Below are 19,761 nucleotides of genomic sequence, written 5' to 3'. Positions count from 1 at the left end.
TCCGTTATCTCGTTTACTTTACGATTTATTATAGATTTATTTACTTAAAATAATTCTTTTGTGTTAGAAAAAAATTATTTGCCAATTATTTTTATCAGATGACATAAAGTCATTTTAAGTAATTTATATTAATCGTGTATCCTTTTGATGATTTGGAGAAAAAAAAAGCATTCACATTGTAGATAATTAAAGTGAAGACTAAATTTTTTAATGCAAGAATTAAAATTATAAAATATAATTATTTATTGTCCTATTTTTTATACATTCTGAAAATAGAAAAACGAAAAAACAATTAAAATTATAAAGAAAATTAGACTTTTATTTTTTTCGAGAAGATAAAATAGTTGAAATACATGAAGCAATCTAATTTATTAGTTTAATGACTGACTTGTCTTTTTTTTAGATTTGGGTTAAGGTTCACAAAAGCAGACCAAACCCGCAGAGTTCGACCCATTCCCAACAGACCCATACTTCCGACTTGGATCCCACCCACTCCAACGTAGACCTTCTTCCTCCAATAGTAACATATAAAAGTTCCACGAACGTTGAAGAAGATGATGTTCTTTGTGGACTCTCTACACGCTGTCGTGGAATCCTCGTCAGAACATATTTCGTTGCTGCCTCTGTGTCATAGTTGTCGAAACTGAACTGATCATCGAACCGGTTAGACTTCTAGAATTATTATTTTTAATTATATTCTTTCATTGGATGGCATACTATTATTTTTTAGACCTTGTCTTTGGTGGAGATGGTATTTTTCATACCTTGATGGATCTAGTGGAAAGATGCAAATTCAATAGCTAGGATTGTATCCTTACAACAAGTGATAGAAATTCTATGTTTGACCCAAAGTTTAATGAATTTGCAGACCGGTTCAGTATAGTTTGGTTGGACCAATTATTTAAAGACTGTTTTTTTTACAAAAAATAAATTGTTTTTTACGAATTATATTTTTTTTGTAACATGGACTTAAAATAATGTAACATAACTCCATACTCTGAAAAAATTTCCTGAATTACTACCCATATCTTAATGATCAAACACTACATATTTCAGTGAAACACATATTCTCCTGTACAACTTCAACTTTCATATTGACATATGATTTTTCTTTCCTGCAAAAATTTGAAGAAAATGAAAAGGAGTTTATAGTAAATCCCAAGTGAGTTAATTTATCATTTCTAATAGGAACAATAATACATATTATAAAAAAATTAGAATAATAAACAATACACAAAAATTACAATGATAAATTTTACAATATCAAACAAAAAATATTCTATAATTGTTTTAATATTTTCAATATTTTTTTATTTAGTATTATTTTGGAAGTTAACATTTTATTCTCAAAAACCATAGTGTCTTGGTTGAATAGAATCAGTGCATTAGGTAACGGAATTCCTAAAAAGTTATATACCAACACAATCCACAAAATACTACTCTGATTAATAAAAAAATAATAGCAAGATTGATCAGCTTCCAGCTTCGTCGCGACATCGGATCTGCAGTATTGTGACTGGGTCAATTGAGATGACCTCGAACACCCCAAGACATTCGGGCTTGAAGTCAGGGTAGTTCGTGTTCCCATCTTCCTCTTGCTGTAAAATTTCACCGATTTGTTTATTTGAATTGCCTCCCAGCACATCAATTGCAGGTACATTTGATTCCACATCCTTAATCCAACTCATCATCTTGTTATGAACTTCAAGCCAAGGGAGACAATCTTCTTGCTGCTTAGTACCCTTATCGAATCCTCTGTCTCCTCCATATCTCCATTAGATTTCAAGTACTAAAAAACGGCTGCAAAGAATTCCGATAGTGGCCTCCACCTACACCCCCACTTCGTAATGGAACATTCTCAGAGACTTGGATGTTGCGACTAGATTTGGAGAGGCGATGAACAGCGGTGGCGACGGCAACGACGACGGCGAGGCGAGGTCTCTCTCCTCTATGAATCTCTCTGTTTTGATCTTCTCTTAGATCTCCTCAACCAGCAGCACTGAGTCCACGCCAACTTGCCGGGGAAGACGACACAGCGATGAGACCAAGGGGATCCCCTCCAGCTTGACGCGGCATTGGTACTTTCTTGTAATAAAAAATTTTATACTTTTTTTTCAAATTCCTCTCAACTGTAATTCTACTTTATTTGTGAACCAATTTATGTATTTTTTATTATTTGAATTTATAACCTGGTTCTTCAGGGTTCAGATTATTCTTTTCCCAACAAAAAAACCTCCTTATTTTCTAATACGTTTGCACAGATATGATTTTTAAAAAAGAATAATATTAAATCATATTTTCTTATCTATGAGAACATTATACTTTAATATATTATAAATTAACACTGCACAATCAATAGAAAATAAAAATATATATATTTCATTTTGTGTTATTATTTCTAATGGTGTAAGATCATACTTTATACTCTAAAATAAAATCTAAAATTTAGAGAATTTAAATCCATTAATATCGCATGCAAACTTTTTTAACCTGCCTTATTTAGACGACAAGCCTGTTTGTCGATTTAAAAATATAAACGCCATGTATGCCAATCCTTCAAAATCTAATTTAATACGTAACATTGTTATTTCACTAACAAAATTAATTATAAAAAAATTTTGGTTTTCGTAAACTTCATTTTATTTCTTTACTTTTTAAATTTAAATTTGTAATTTTTTGCCATTTTATAAAACAATAATACTGGCATGTAGGTACCTTTTATCTTTTTAATTAATATTGAAATGGATATGTAAAAAGATCACAAACTATGATAAATAGTTTCCAATTTAAAGGCAACGTAAAAGTGCAGAATAATGTTCGATCGCGTAGTACACCAAAGTGCAGCATCTAAATTGGTGCCATAGCAAAATAAAAAGCATTGTTCCTAATGGCTTAAGGTTCTCCTATTTCTAAAGGTAACTTGATATCGGTTGTGAAAAAGACGTCGTTGAGGCCTACGAAGACGTAGGGATCGTCTACTCTGAGACAGACTCGAAACTTGATGACATGTACTCAAGGTGATTCAGGCGGCGATAATTCCTGAATGATGAAGCCATGTCGCGATAATGTGCACGGAGTCGTTCAAGCGCGTTGCGGGTCTCGTAGTGGACAAGTTTCTCCTCCTCTAACAAGTCATCGTTGAAGTCATCAACGACCATCGAATGCAACTCCAACACCTTTCTCATCAAGGCCGCTGCAGCATCTTCGCGCGCAAGATGTTCGTCCGTTGAGTATCTACCAGCCGCACTGCAAGAGGAATACTCCGAGTCGGTTGGAATGACAACCAGGAATCTGTGAACAGTTCCCCTGGTGGTGGATTCGTAGGTCTGCTTGTGGTACACAGGCGGAGGTTCGTGTAGACTAGTACACACTTGCCGGAGTGAGGTTTGGCGGCTCTTGTAAAGAGCCACATGGCTCCAATCACGATCCGGAACGAATTCGACTCCTGCAAAGAAACATGTGGTCAAACACGTATTGCATGTGCGAAATGGGTATGTTCTAGTAGGTGGAGGATGACGGACAGGTACCGTGGTCGTGGCGGTCGGCGAGGGTCAACTGGCGAAGGACATCGTTCTGGTTGAATGACCATGGATTAGCACGAATGCTTGAGCCAGATCGTCGCCGCGCTGATTGCGCTGCACGAATTAGTGCCCGGATGTGCTCCATAGATGCAACTTCATCAGCGGTGACGGCAGGGTTGATCGGGTGCGACATGGCTGTCGGGTTGGAGAGACAACGTGAGTTTGAAGGCCCTTATGTGTGTTCTATACGATGCAGTGTGAAGACAAGAAAATGTCTGGATACAAGTATAAATAGGCAAGAGATCCATCCCCTTCACCACATAAAATGGGCCCCACTTACTATGTTTATTTGCAGAAAGAGTGGAGACCTATTGGCCAGAAAAACCATTATGGAGTTTCGGTAGGTGCATCATAAGAAATGTGAATTAGCTTAGAATACTATGCTTGTGTGTAATTTTTGTTAGCCACGGCCACTGTATACATTTTAAATAGTATAAGTTAAATACAATGAAGAATTATTGAACTACAAATTTTGTACCATGTTTAAAACTCATTACACATGAACATAGGATAGAGTTTAAACTATAATCTAATTAAGCATAACAGAAAAAAAATACAATACTTGTTTTGGCTCTGGTACTTCATTTTGGCTCTGTAATACATTACTTGTTTGATCCTTTTTCTGATTTCTTAATTAAAGTCATTAGATGGACAACGCGAACTAGAGTTAGGAACAATATTACAGTTAATTCGTCTTAACCTTGTTCAACTTAGTAAGATAAATTATTCATGTGAACCAGCTTTAGGAACAGTTTTGAGTAATGATTAGCGAAACTAAAAATCTATAATATTATTTATTGTTGTCAAAATTTTGAAAAAAAATTATCTTTCTTATAATTTTTTATTAGCAATTAACTCTTTTTTAAACGCTAATTCAAAGCAAAAGTTTTATTAAGAGTAATTTAGTTGTATGTGATTAGAAATAAATTGATTAATTACATACTGTAAATAATTATTATTATTAACAAATAAAAATAAAATTCAGTCTAAATTAAAAATAAAGTTTGTTTAAAAATAAAATTACAGTATAAACGGTTTATTTTTTTTAAATGACTGTTTCACATATAACATTCATAAATACACTTTCTTTAGTGTTTACTATTTCATCAAATTGCATTGAGTGTCCATCATGAACAAATTTTATTTTTTTTATTCTTATATTAAAAATAAAACAAATTTATATTACTAAATTTTAATCTTTAAAATACAAATTATATAGTAATTATTTTATATATTAGACGAACATAAATTAATTATTTACTTATTCGTAAAAGATTTTAAGAGGTGCAAACTTGTGAGTATATAGAGCAATGCTAGGGGGCCAGCAACTTTTGTGATTAGTAGCCATCAATCTCCGAAGTTGATCCGTCCCTGTACACGTGGTTTTTAATTAACTGAAACTCTGACTGGCGATGTAATATTTTTTATTTGTAGCAAATAGCGACTGGGCGAGGACCTATACCTGAAGCAACCATTTCTGCTATACGCAAGAATTTTATGGGCTACGCTGACGAAGTGCTGAAGGTACTTAAACATGATTAAATTTCTGCCTGCTGCCTACATGACCATCGTACATGACTAATTACACACTTTGTCTCCGGTAATTTTGTGGTAGATTTACTGCCCTATGTGGTATGATAACCATAGGTTTCTCGTTATTGTTGACCTCTCACGAAAGCAACTGGTGTATCTTGACTCGTTGCGGTCCCCAACAGCCAGGTCAAAGAGACGTCGCCAGATCCGAAAATTGGTAATGTTCTTATTCCGTAAGGTCTAAATAGCCTAACTGCGTAGTAATGACAATGAACGATTTTTTGAAAAAAGCGTATGTCCCCATTTCTATACTGCATGACCTTAACATGTAACTGTATATCAAGTTGCATTAGTGTCGACAAAACTACTAGCCATGGGGTGTTGAATTAAAGGCCTCCACCTATCGAATCCTGGTGTCTTCCTTTAATATCCACATCAAATGTACTGCTATGAGTTGAAAAGAATGGGTGACTTATATTGTAGAATACTAACCATTCCAATTTGTTTAAAAAATCCAAAAGTCATGATTAAATCAACTTTGCAGTCTTAATTTACCGTTGGAGTAACTGGATCTTCCTCTACCTTGGTAATAAAATCACATGCAAAAACAGTTCACATGTTGAAATTCAAAATTAAGGTTGCTGTGTTTGCGATAAGTGTATGTTGCGATAGTTTAATTTCGGACCATTTGGTTATAGTTATTTATTTAAAATTCCCAACCTAATTCTTGCATTAAACTAGACATAATTAACACAAATGAACTATTATTGTTACACAGGCAATATTTCTGGATGACCTCTTGGATGACCGTGCTTGGTATGCTAATGCAAATACTGACAAAATAGAATGCAGTGAGTTTGACATAAAGGAGCCTGAAGTTGCCCAACAACTTCTTGAAAGGTGAATTATTTAGACGTAGAACAAAGTAAAATTTATATTTAATGGTTGCAACTATTACGTTACTTCAATTGGTTAAAAAAAAATTGAAATCTGATTGGGTGACTTGATTTGTCTTGTTATCAAACACGGGGCCAATAACCCGAATAGCAATGATTGTGGCGTATTTGTTGCATAGTGGATGATCATGTACCACTTGTTCTATGACTACAATATCGAGGTATCATCTGCACTTACCTTACATGCAACTATAATGAATTACCTCACTTCCCAATGAGCTTGTATGAAATATCGTCAAATGTAAAGCTGCACTACTGCGTATCCTAACCCATAACGCGCTTGTGATTATTATAGGCATTTCAGTTTGAGCCTGATTATAGAAGGATGCGCCTTGCAATCGACATGGTTTTAAAGTATCACAATGATAACAGAATGGAAACCGTTGAAGCAGCTCTAAATTACTGGAGGAGTTTCACAATTGCTCCATGGTAGCAATCTGGAAGGCGTACTTTGCCGCTGAATCTGTTTCTTTGGTTTGAGGCATACAAACTTTTGTTCCGTTCAAGGACTTTTTAGTTGTGCTATTTTGTAAGGTCATTTGTGTAACCAATATGTAAGTGAAAACTGATCTGTTTGTGCTGCAGCACATGTGATATTTAACATGTTATGTGGATTTGATGCTACCGGACATATATATTTTGAATGGCGTGTAGGCTTTAATTTACAACATTGTTGGCATAGCCTTTAGTAATGGTTAGAGAATACAGATTGAGTGGCATACTTTTGTTGGTGTGCCTTCAGAAATGGATGCCCGATAACTTTGGTGTATACTTTTGTACAATGACTATAACTTTTAGATGAAGTTTCTTACTGTCATTAGCAGCACCTTTTATGTTCATAGATTCAACCATTTAAACTGTCAACACAAAGCATTCATGCATGGCAAATTGTTAATAATACAGGTCCACTCACCAACAACGTTGCAATTGATGGAATATATTTTTTCCACTCCCCAACAACGTTGCAGTTAATGGAATATATTTTTTCAAGCGTGACCTGATGCATCTCCTTTTGTTGGTAATTTGATATTGATGAAAAGTTATATCCTTTTATTGGTGATTTGATATTGATGAAAAGTTAGATTGCACAAATGCCTAATGTTAAGTAATGATTTCTTTTAGTTACAATTCTAGCCTTATTTTAATGGCCAACAGTTTAGACATGCTCAAAAAAAGAAATTCAAAACTTGGAACTACATAAGTAAGTGAATGACATAAGTTACTGCGTGGCTTAAAAATTCTTCACAGTAACAAAGGATAAGAAAAAAAACCTGCCTTAATAATAGCTAAAATCAAAATGAAGGAGCCATGACAGGAATAGAACAAACTACTTGCACTCAACACCCAAAGTAATGCCTCAAAAAGGTCTCATTCATGGGACAACCATCACATAATAACCAATGTTTACATCACATTAACCTACCAAAAAAACCAACTAAATTGATAGCACAACTAGAATCATTTATATTGAACAACCAAGGTACAACTATGTAAATTTTTCCTAACCACCTAAAGACTTCAATCACATGCAGTCCTGACCATGAACCTACTTTCGTCGTGACCTCTTTCCGGAAGTATAAACTGGCCTACAACCGGATCCACCATCCTGCAAACAAATAAATCGCTTGTGCAATCAAATGGTATAGTTCAAAACATTAATGCACTAGAACTATCATGACATAAGTAACAAGTATAAATGTCAAGAAGTACCACATCAAGCGAATACGGATCACCAGAATACCAGGAATTAATCAACAAATACATACCTCATCAACAACATCGTCATCCATGGCAGTGCAATTTCTTCTGTCGTGGCCAAATCTGAGGCACCGCCTACAACGCCTCCCATTATTCGCATTTGTGCTCCCCCGAGGTGCACCCTTGGACCTGATAATCTTTGGGTCGAGAATGTGAGTTTCATCCGCTCCTACTTGAACACGACTGCTCCTTTGTCCTATGCCACCTAGAGATTCAAACTCCCTCGACATTCTGGCCACCTCTGTTATGGTAGTGTTGTATGTTTCCGTGCATTGCGCGGCTGTAAAACATAGTGACAGGCAAGCACTCCACAATGCACTGTATCTAACACGAAATCCATCTGTGGGACTGACTGAGGCATGCTGACTACTACTATCGGCGACCTTGGCATCTTTGCACCACCTGCGCAGGACCAATCGGCTCAGCAATTCTTCTTTCTCTAGCTCTTTCAGGACACAAAATATATGGCAGCAAGGTATCTCTAATCTCTCCCACAACTTACAAGAACATTCATACTTATCACAACTTCTATCCACGAAAACCGAGTATACATGATAGGGCTTTTGATACTTTCGGAACATGAACTTCTCCGTGCCACCGATACTGTCCCTGTGCAACACCTACAATGGCCCAACTCCCTCAATCTGTTTTTGCACCTCATAGAATATTTCCCTCGTGTAGAACTTGCTCACAGATCTTTCCAATGCTTCAAGACCCATTGTCAACACCGGATTTGAGTAAAGAGTCTTGTAATCTGCAATGAACTCGTTATTCCGGTAATCTTTAACTACTCGATCCAGGTTCTTGACCAACTCAAGTAAGCAATTCCCAGACTTGATAAATTTCTTAAGTGATGAATTAATACCCTCGCACCGAGAAATGGTTCCAATGCCGGCACAAAACTTCTCACACAAATAAGCATTTGCCCACATCTCTCTCTTTTCGTATGTCTTTGCGACCCAATCGTTGTCCTCTAAACCGAATGACGTGATCATGTCCACCCAATATCTGTCAAACTCTTCCATATCAAAATGACTATACACAGTAGTCTTAAACGCAGCACAAAAATCTTTGTCTTTAATATTAACAACTGCATTTCGAGCAAGATGCCAGGTGCATAGTCTATGTGTTGCACTAGGGAATTCACATCTAATGGCCTCTCGCATGGATTCATCGCCATCTGTGACAACGAATTTCTGCTCCTTTTGCCTCATTACCTCCAAGAAGCTACTTAAGAACCATTTGTAGGGCGGAATCTTCTCGTCCTCTAGCAAACCAAACCCAAAAATAATTGTCTGTCTATGATGGTTGGTGCCAGAAAAGATCACAAGAGGTCTGTTATATAAGTTTTTTCTGTACGTTGAGTCAAATGCTAACACATCACCAAAGCATTCATAGTCATGCTGCATGTTACCATCTGACCAAAATAAGTGCCCAAGGTGCTTCTCAGCGCAATAAGAATACTGCACAACTGCCATCGGATCCAACTCAGCCTTGCCCTTCAAGTAGTTTATTGCTGCGGCTGCATCTCCCTCGACAATCCTTGATTGCCTAACTCCATGCATATAATTATACAAGTCCTTACTAATGAAGTTAAGATTCCGATATCCACCACACATGTGGGCAAAGAAGCCCATTATTTGGGTTGTTTTGAACCCAGCATCATGCATGCTATGTATATGCACTTTGTGCCCTTCTGGGATCTTCCTATGTGGAGCCATGACATTAGTGAACTCTTGGGGTGCCAATTCGTGATTATGTTCCTCGACCAATGTTTTCATCCCCCATTTCCTACAACTTTTGTCCAGAAACACCACAATCTTGGCATTGCAATTCGTTCTCGTCTCCGGTTTATGAGTCCTTTTTCTATCAACTCGCTCGTAATGCTTCTTTTCACGCAGCCCTTGCTGATTACTGTAGAAAAACTTCCCAATAATATTCCCCTCCTCGTCTTTAGTAGAATCTCCCTTTCACACTGCAAAGCCAATTCCCTTTGCATACGCGACATAGCTTGCATACGCATCTCCAATCCCATTAAATTCTGCAGATAACAACACGGAAGCAATCACTGGATCTGGACAGCTGAATTGTTTACCCATGACATTCTCGGAGTTTGCATGATCCTCTGCAGCAGCATGCATATAGCTTCCACCACCATCCCTGCCGTCGTATTCACTGTCGGAATGGCCACTATCCCCTTCCTCAGTCAGCGGTTCCTCCAACTCATTCAAGTCATTCCCCATCTCCCGAATCGGTGCTCCAACCATCAGTCCAATGACCTGACAACTCTGACGTGCTGCCATCATCCAAATCCGACTCACTATCAAACATCCCTGGATTTAAAAAAAATATCCATTGAGGAACAAAGCATGTCGTACACATTGTCGCTTATGGAATTAACTTAAATGGAGAAAATTGCTACTTAAATTAGCATTAAGCGAAGTCCATAGTTGTCAGTCAATAGTTTATCACAGTGTATGGTCTAAATAAATTGGTTGACTCATTGGTTTCTAACATTACAAATATAATTTCTTAATTTTTGGGTTAAGGTTGACCAGAAGAGAATTGCTAAAAGAATATATCAAATTCAGTTTAAAAAAAAATCAATTATACTAAACGCACATAGTTTTGTTTTCAAAAGCATAAGTTTGGTCATTTGATTTTACAGCATCGGGACCTCAAGACCATGACAACGGTTAAATATTCTATTTAAGTTTACTGTTCTTGGTAAAGTCATAAGGATCTGCTTTTGTTCCAATCACAAGCAGCCCCTAATAAACAATTTTTTCGGCGGTCGATTACAGGGTTCATCTTGTTCCTAAGCATCATAATAGAGGTATTAACTTACTTTTAGAAATTCAATTTAAGCAACTCTGTGCATTTTTTTGGGAAACAAAACCATTATATCCAATACCTAACACAACAGATTAACAACCATCTCAACAATTTCAGCATAATTGCATATTCCTCCGATATAGAACAAAGCTCATTCAATTCTAAAATTTGGGATATTTTTTAATTTTTCTTTTTGATTTCTATTTCAATTCTCCCTGTTTCAAGTATTTTGATATTCAAATAAATGACCCTCACAAACTACAATTACTAATCCATTACATTTCCTACTTACCGGTGTTTACTCACATTTACCGTGGCTCATTAACCAAACTAATTATTTCTATGGTCAAACTCATTTGTGAGTTAGTCAACATTCATTCCATGTGTCACGCTTCAATTGGCTACATATTTATTAGCCACCTTATCCACCCAAATACCTTGGCCACCACAGAAGTCACCTATGGACAACTCTGTGGTGACAATGTATTAGGTGGCCAAGAGTGACCAAGAATGACTTTTGGTTGACCTTCCAATAACCTTGAGACACGTGGGTTATTGGAATGAGTTGTTGAACGGGTTGTCAAAACAAGTTTAAAGTTGAGCACGGTTATTATGTTGGGTTTACCGTTAGGGCATTTAAGTAATTTTAAGATAAAAAAGAATGGGTTGAGATGGACCGCAGAGAAACAATCAGCCAAAAATCGAAAAGGATTGGCCGTTGGGATGTTCACCATTAAATAAAAAACAAAGCTGAATGAAATAAATAGTAGAGAGCAAAAACCTAGATTCAGTTGGAAGAAGTCCGGAAAAAATGAAACTCAATTGTTATTGTTATTATTATTATTATTTTGAAATTTATATTCAATTTTATTATTATTGTTATAAATTAACAATTAAAATGTAAAACATAATTTTTTCTCTCGTTAAAATTTAGATGGCATATTGTTTTCAACTTAATAAACTCCTTTGCTCCGTTATCTCATTTAATTTACGATTTATTATAGATTTATTTACTTAAAATAATTCTTTTGTGTTAGAAAAAAATTATTTGCCTATTATTTTTATCAGATGACATAAAGTTATTTTAAGTAATTTATATTAATTGTGTATCCTTTTGATGATTTGGAGAAAAAAAAAAGCATTCACATTGTAGATAATTAAAGTGAAGACTAAATTTTTTAATGCAAGAATTAAAATTATAAAATATAATTATTTATTGTCCTATTTTTTATACATTCTGAAAATAGAAAAACGAAAAAACAATTAAAATTATAAAGAAAATTAGACTTTTATTTTTTTCGAGAAGATAAAATAGTTGAAATACATGAAGCAATCTAATTTATTAGTTTAATGACTGACTTGTCTTTTTTTTAGATTTGGGTTAAGGTTCACAAAAGCAGACCAAACCCGCAGAATTCGACCCATTCCCAATAGACCCATACTTCTGACTTGGATCCCACCCACTCCAACGTAGACCTTCTTCCTCCAATAGTAACATATAAAAGTTCCAAGAACGTTGAAGAAGATGATGTTCTTTGTGGACTCTCTACACGCTGCGTGGAATCCTCGTCAGAACATATTTCGTTGCTGCCTCTGTGTCATAGTTGTCGAAACTGAACTGATCATCGAACCGGTTAGACTTCTAGAATTATTATTTTTAATTATATTCTTTCATTGGATGACATACTATTATTTTTTAGACCTTGTCTTTGGTGGAGATGGTATTTTTCATACCTTGATGGATCTAGTGGAAAGATGCAAATTCAATAGCTAGGATTGTATCCTTACAACAAGTGTTAGAAATTTTATGTTTGATCCAAAGTTTAATGAATTTGCAGACCGGTTCAGTATAGTTTGGTTGGACCAATTATTTAAAGACGGGTTTTTTTTACAAAAAATGAATTGTTTTTTACCGATTATATTTTTTTGTAACATGGACTTAAAATAATGTAACATAACTCCATACTCTGAAAAAATTGCCTGAATTACTACCCATATCTTAATGATCAAACACTACATATTTCAGTGAAACACATATTCTCCTGTACAACTTCAGCTTTCATATTGACATATGATTTTTTTTTCCTGCAAAAATTTGAAGAAAATGAAAAGGAGTTTATAGTAAATCCCAAGTGATTTAATTTATCATTTCTAATAAGAACAATAATACATATTATAAAAACATTAGAATAGTAAACAATACACAAAAATTACAATGATAAATTTTACAATATCAAACAAAAAATATTCTATAATTGTTTTAATATTCTCAATATTTTTTTATTTAGTATTATTTTGGAAGATAACATTTTATTCTCAAAAACCATAGTGTCTTGGTTGAATAGGATCAGTGCATCAGGTAACGGAATTCCTAAAAAGTTATATACCAACACAATCCACAAAATATTACTCTGATTAATAAAAAAATAATAGCAAGATTGATCAGCTTCCAGCCTCGTCGCGACATCGGATCTACAGTATTGTGACTGGGTCAATTGAGATGACCTCGAACACCCCAACACATTCGGGCTTGAAGTCAGGGTAGTTCGTGTTCCCATCTTCTTCTGGCTGTAAAATTTCACCAATTTGTTTATGTGAATCGCCTCCCAGCACATCAATTGCAAGTACATTTGATTCCACATCCTTAATCCAACTCATCATCTTGTTATGAACTTCAAGCTAAGGGAGACAATCTTCTTGCTGCTTAGTACCCTTATCGAATCCTCTGTCTCCTCCATATCTCCATTAGATTTCAAGTACTGAAAAACGGCTGCAAAGAATTCCGATAGTGGCCTCCACCTACACCCCCACTTCGTAATGGAACATTCTCAGAGACTTGGACATTGCGACTAGATCTGGAGAGGCGATGAACAGCGGTGGCGACGGCAACGACGACGGCGAGGCGAGGTCTCTCTCCTCTATGAATCTCTCTGTTTTGCTCTTCTCTTAGATCTCCTCAACTAGTAGCACTGAGTCCATGCCAACTTGTTGGGGAAGACGACGCAGCGATGAGACCAAGGGGATCCCCTCCAGCATGACGTGGCATTGGTGCTTTCTTGTAATAAAAAATTTTATACTTTATTTTCAAATTCCTCTCAAATGTAATTCTGCTTTATTTGTGAACCAATTTATGTATTTTTTATTATTTGAATTTATAACCTGGTTCTTCAGGGTTCAGATTATTCTTTTCCCAGCAAAAAAACCTCCTTATTTTCTAATACGTTTGCACAGATATGATTTTTAATAAAGAATAATATTAAATCATATTTTCTTATCTATGAGAACATTATACTTTAATATATTATAAATTAACACTGCACAATTCAATAGAAAATAAAAGTATATATATTTCATTTTGTGTTATTATTTCTAATGGTGTAAGATCATACTTTATACTCTAAAATAAAATCTAAAATTTAGAGAATTCAAATCCATTAATATCGCATGCAAACTTTTTTAACCTGCCTTATTTAGATGACAAGCCTGTTTGTCGATTTAAAAATATAAACCCCATGTATGCCAATCCTTCAAAATCTAATTTAATACGTAACATTGTTACTTCACTAACAAAATTAATTATAAAAAATATTTTGGTTTTCGTAAACTTCATTTTATTTCTTTACTTTTTAAATTTAAATTTGTAATTTTTAGCCATTTTATAAAACAATAATACTGACATGTAGGTACCTTTTATCTTTTTAATTAATATTGAAATGGATATGTAAAAAGATCACAAACTATGATAAATAGTTTCCAATTTAAAGGCAACGTAAAAGTGCAGAATAATGTTCGATCGCGTAGTACACCAAAGTACAGCATCTAAATTGGTGCCATAGCAAAATAAAAAGCATTGTTCCTAATGGCTTAAGGTTCTCCTATTTCTAAAGGTAACTTGATATTGGTTGTGAAAAAGACGTCGTTGAGGCCTACGAAGACGTAGGGATCGTCTACTCCGAGACAGACTTGGAACTTGATGACATGTACTAAGGGTGATTCAGGCGGCGATACTTCCTGAATGATGAAGCCATGTCGCGATAACGTGCACGGAGTCGTTCAAGCGCGTTGCAGGTCTCGTAGTGGACAAGTTTCTCCTCCTCTAACAAATCGTGGTTGAAGTCATCAACGACCATCGAATGCAACTCCAACACCTTTCTCATCAAGGCCGCTGTAGCATCTTCGCGCGCAAGATGTTCGTCCGTTGAGTATCTACCGGCCGCACTGCAAGAGGAATACTCTGAGTCGGTTGGAACGACAACTAGAAATCTGTGAACAGTTCCCCTGGTGGTGGATTCGTAGGTCTGCTTGTGGTACACAGGTGGAGGTTCGTGCAGACTAGTACACACTGGCCGGAGTGAGGTTTGGCGGCTCTTGTAAAGAGCCACATGGCTCCAATCACGATCCGGAACGAATTCGACTCCTGCAAAGAAACATGTGGTCAAACAAGTATTGCATGTGCGAGATGGGGATGTTCAAGTAGGTGGAGGATGACGGGCACGTACCGTGGTCGTGGCGGTCGGCGAGGGTCAACTGGCGAAGGACATCGTTCAGGTTGAATGACCATGGATTAGCACGAATGCTTGAGCCAGATCGTCGCCGCGCTGATTGCGCTACACAAATTAGTGCCCGGATGTGCTCCATAGATGCAACTTCATCAGCGATGGCGGCAGGGTTGATCGGGTGCGACATGGCTATCGGGTTGGAGAGACAACATGAGTTTGAAGGCCCTTATGTGTGTTCTATACGAGGCAGCGTGAAGACAAGAAAATGTCTGGATACAAGTATAAATAGGCAAGAGATCCATCCCCTTCACCACATAAAATGGGCCCTACTTACTATGTTCATTTGCAGAAAGAGTGGAGACCTATTGGCCAGAAAATCCATTATGGAGTTTCGGTAGGTGCATCATAAGAAATGTGAATTAGCTTAGAATACTATGGTTGTGTGTAATTTTTGTTAGCCACGGCCACTGTATACATTTTAAATAGTATAAGTTAACTACAATAAAGAATTATTGAACTACAAATTTTGTACTATGTTTAAAACTCATTACACATGAACATAGGATAAAGTTTAAACTATAATCTAATTAAGCATAACAGAAAAAAAAATACAATACTTGTTTTGTCTCTGGTACTTCATTTTGGCTCTGTAATACATTACTTGTTTGATCCTTTTTCTGATTTCTTAATTAAAGTCATTAGATGGACAGCGCGAACTAGAGTTAGGAACAATATTACAGTTAATTCGTGTTAACCTTGTTCAACTTAGTAAGATAAATTATTCATGTGAACCAGCTTTAGGAACAGTTTTGAGTAATAATTAGCGAAACTAAAAATCTATAATATTATTTATTGTTGTCAAAATTTTGAAAAAAAATTATCTTTCTAATAATTTTTTATTAGCAATTAACTCTTTTTTAAACGCTAATTCAAAGCAAAAGTTTTATTAAGAGTAATTTAGTTGTATGTGATTAGAAATAAATTGATTAATTACATACTGTAAAGAATTATTATTATTAACAAATAAAAATAAAATTCAGTCTAAATTAAAAATAAAGGTTGTTTAAAAATAAAATTACAGTATAAACGGTTTATTTTTTTTAAATGACTGTTTCACATATAACATTCATAAATACACTTTCTTTAGTGTTTATTATTTCATCAAATTGCATTGAGTGTCCATCATGAACAATTTTATATTGTATATATAATTTTAATATCTTATATTAATTTTAAATTTATAAGTTTTCTATTCCATGTAAAACAGTGATAACGAGTAGAAATAGTATCATTTATATAAGTATTTAAATTAAAAAGTGTCAACTTAAAAGTATAATTTAAAATTTAAAATAAGTTAAATAATATTTATACAGAATTGCATCATGATTCATTTAGTCTTTAATTATTGATGTATACATAATATTTTTAATAAAAATATGAGTGCTAACAGTACAAGAATATCAAAAGAGAAAGTCTAGGGGGCTAGCACTTTTGTTGAAATCTGGCCAGCACTTAACCATCAAAAGGAAAATGATTAATCCTACACCATTAGATATCATCTCACACCATTAAAAATATTAATGATGGCTAATTGATGGCTAAACATCACAAATTTTGCTGGCCTCCTAGTACTCCTCATATCAAAAATCTCTAAAATAAGGAGTACACAAAATACCAAAAATTTATAATAGTAACAACTCAATAGTATTAAAAACTCTAATTTGAGTTATGGATACCTAAGTAGAAAATCAAACTAAATAAATTAAAACTTTAAAAATCAGTTTGAAGCTCAAATATAAATCCAAAATAGAACTTTAACTTCTGTAGTTATTAGTTTAATTGAAAATAAAATAAAACCAAAATTTAAAAAAAAATCTATCAATACATTACGAATTCAAAATTTCTGTACCAAAATTAACTAGGTCTTCTCTTTAAGTTAAAAATTTAATAAAATAGTGACTTTAATTATATCGACCAATATCCTAATTAATTACTTTTTTGTCTTAAAAAGATTGTACATGAAAAGAATTTAATTAATTTGTGCAATTTAAAAAAATAATTATTCGACTAAAAGGAAAGAAACTGCTTGTTAAGAATTTTTTTAAATGTCATTAATATTAAACATATTGTGTTTGATTATATCCAGTTATAAAAATTTTATTTTTTTAATTCTTATATTAAAAATAAAACAAATTTATATTGCTAAATTTTAATCTTTAAAATACAAATTATATAGTAATTATTTTATATATTAGAAGAACATAAATTAATTATTTACTTATTCGTAAAAAATTTTAAGAGGTGCGAACTTGTGAGTATATAGAGCAATGCTAGAGGGCCAACAATTTTGGTGATTTGTAGCCATCAAATAGCCATCAATGATTATGTTGATGAGTGTGTTTTAAAAAAATGTAACAGTTAATTTATTACTTTTTGAAAATTTGTCCAAATTAAATAATTTTTAATTCTTTTGAATAAAAAATCTTTTAAAAAATTAAATAATATGCAGTGATAAACAGGGAATACATTATACAAAAACTAATTATATCTCAATATAAAAACATCTTCGATGAAAGATTAAATACGCGTCTATATTTAAGTGAATCACTTATAATTATTCAAATATCTATTGTGTAAATAGCTTTCTACATTTGGAGGTTCACAAGAATGTGTGCACCTTAAGACTTAAATATAAGACAACAATTGAGTGTAGTTCTTTGAAAATGCTATCACTACTATGTTTCTGAATATTAATGGATACAACAACGCATCAAACCTTATAATTTCTTACTGACTTTATGTCCAGTTTTTGGATGTAGTCTATATTTTGTAGTTGGTTTAGTAATTATTTAAATATAATTCTTTTCCTTAATTATCATATACAAAAGAAAAAATGTTAAAATATGATAGGGGTAAGCATATGTCGGCAACAACTCCAATCTAAAGTAAACGTGAAGACTAAATGAGTGAATCACACAAAATTTACACGCAAATCGAAGCAATTTTTAAAAAAATAACAAAAGTTATGAATAATTTAAATGTAAACAAAAAATGGGTAACAAAAATAAAATGTCCCTAACAGTGAGTAAAAAATATCTAACTCAGAATGGCATCAAACAAAAGAAGTTGACACTTAATTTTATACTTTGGCAACTAGGAAAAATCAAATACGATGTGGTCAATTGAAAATTACATGCCATAGTCAGATGAAGTACACTGCAATAACCGAGTCGAACAGTAATCAATAAAAAAATGGTTAAATATGGGAGTGTAGAACAAAGTACACATGAGGTAATGCACGGAATCATAGACCTGTCCACCAATCCCAGGAATCATGCAAGTCAAGAAGAAGGCGCGAGCGCAAACGCTGTTTTAACCGGGTCGGACCATGTCTCTGGTTTAGGAATGCGGGATGTTGGTTAACGAATTCTTCATCTATTCACATCCTTTGGTTAATAACCCACTGCGAATCACTCAAACCTTCTCTTCACGTTTTCACACCTTTATTGGCTTGTCCATGGAGGGTGACTCCTGTTAAAGAGACCAGCATCGTCGTCCAAAGTAAATACACATACTTATTCTCCACAATGAGTGATTCTTTCTCGGGCTAAGGAGGATCTATCCAGGGAATATATTCTTCGCCAGTTGTTGTCTAGTAAAAGGTATTCCCCTGACTCTTCTAATGTTGTCTCTGTCGTCCCTTCAGTGACAACATCACTCAACTTTATATAAAGCATTCACACCGTTGGAGGCAAACGTTGCCATGTGTCTTTTGCAAGAGATTGAGAACTATAATTCGTTAGTTTACATAGCTTGTTATCCACTGTTTTTATCTAACCCAAGGCATCTTTTATCGGTTTACGACAGTGTGAACCATGAGAGTTGTGGGCTATGCGAAAGGAACTGCTTTCCTATTGAGACAATTATTTAGCTAATTCATGTTGTAAGAATGAAATAGTTTCTCTGCTAGTCCGTTAGCTAACATTAAAAGTAAGCAACGTAGCACATTTCATTAAAAAAGGGCTATCCTTGTGTACTCAATATTCAGGACCCTTCAGCCAGTGTTCTTATTTATTATCCTAGTATATCGGGAAAGCTGCTGTCCTTTTTGTTGCAATAACACCTAATGCTTTTATGATTTGTCAACTTCCAGTGGGGGTATTCATAGCGACTGCAAGTAGACAAATTTTAAGCTGTGAACCACAACAGAGAAACATTGTGCACTTTAACGTTGAACACGGGTCCCCAAATAATTTAACAATATTACTCCTTAGAGATGGTTGCCATTTGTTTTAAACAAAAACATTTTATTAGTCCAGAAATTCAGCACTCGATATGTTATTGCCAATTGTTTTTCCATGATTTTCATTATTACCATGTTATACTCTAAATTATGCTTTCGTTGCTGTGTTCAACTTAGTTACCTTTTCCTAGCTACCTCATTTGTCTCGATGTGGTTGTTTCATGTTTCTTAGCTTTTTGGGTTTCGGGAACCACAAACGGGATGATGACCAAAAACCACCCAGCGCCATTGCATGACTAAGCAATATAAGCCATTTCAAACTTATTGTTCCTATTATTTTTTGTCCCCATAGTCCA

At 34.5% G+C, this 19,761-nt stretch overlaps 4 protein-coding genes across 4 annotated transcripts; all 4 read right to left on the bottom strand.

Moving 5' to 3' along the window:
* On the bottom strand, positions 2,813–3,760 carry LOC107612408. Its single transcript, XM_016314127.2, has 2 exons — positions 3,528–3,760; positions 2,813–3,445 (listed from the first exon to the last, which is right to left on the bottom strand). Exons 1-2 carry the CDS (start codon positions 3,712–3,714, stop codon positions 2,976–2,978), a joined length of 657 nt encoding a protein of 218 aa, XP_016169613.2. The 5' UTR covers positions 3,715–3,760; the 3' UTR covers positions 2,813–2,975.
* LOC107610719 (protein FAR1-RELATED SEQUENCE 3-like) lies at positions 7,617–8,409 on the bottom strand. The gene is made up of 2 exons (XM_016312726.1): positions 7,837–8,409; positions 7,617–7,676 (listed from the first exon to the last, which is right to left on the bottom strand). Exons 1-2 carry the CDS (start codon positions 8,407–8,409, stop codon positions 7,617–7,619), a joined length of 633 nt encoding a protein of 210 aa, XP_016168212.1.
* LOC107610718 (protein FAR1-RELATED SEQUENCE 5-like) lies at positions 8,449–9,609 on the bottom strand. The gene has a single exon (XM_016312725.1). The coding sequence runs from the start codon at positions 9,607–9,609 to the stop codon at positions 8,449–8,451; it is 1,161 nt and encodes a 386-aa protein (XP_016168211.1).
* On the bottom strand, positions 14,502–15,470 carry LOC110265425. The gene is made up of 2 exons (XM_021108392.1): positions 15,163–15,470; positions 14,502–15,080 (listed from the first exon to the last, which is right to left on the bottom strand). Exons 1-2 carry the CDS (start codon positions 15,347–15,349, stop codon positions 14,647–14,649), a joined length of 621 nt encoding a protein of 206 aa, XP_020964051.1. The 5' UTR covers positions 15,350–15,470; the 3' UTR covers positions 14,502–14,646.

The sequence above is a fragment of the Arachis ipaensis genome, chromosome B08, assembly GCF_000816755.2.
Source record: "Arachis ipaensis cultivar K30076 chromosome B08, Araip1.1, whole genome shotgun sequence".
NCBI lineage: Eukaryota > Viridiplantae > Streptophyta > Magnoliopsida > Fabales > Fabaceae > Arachis > Arachis ipaensis.
Note: the sequence above shows the minus strand (reverse complement) of the source record. Positions and strands in the feature narration are given on the sequence as shown.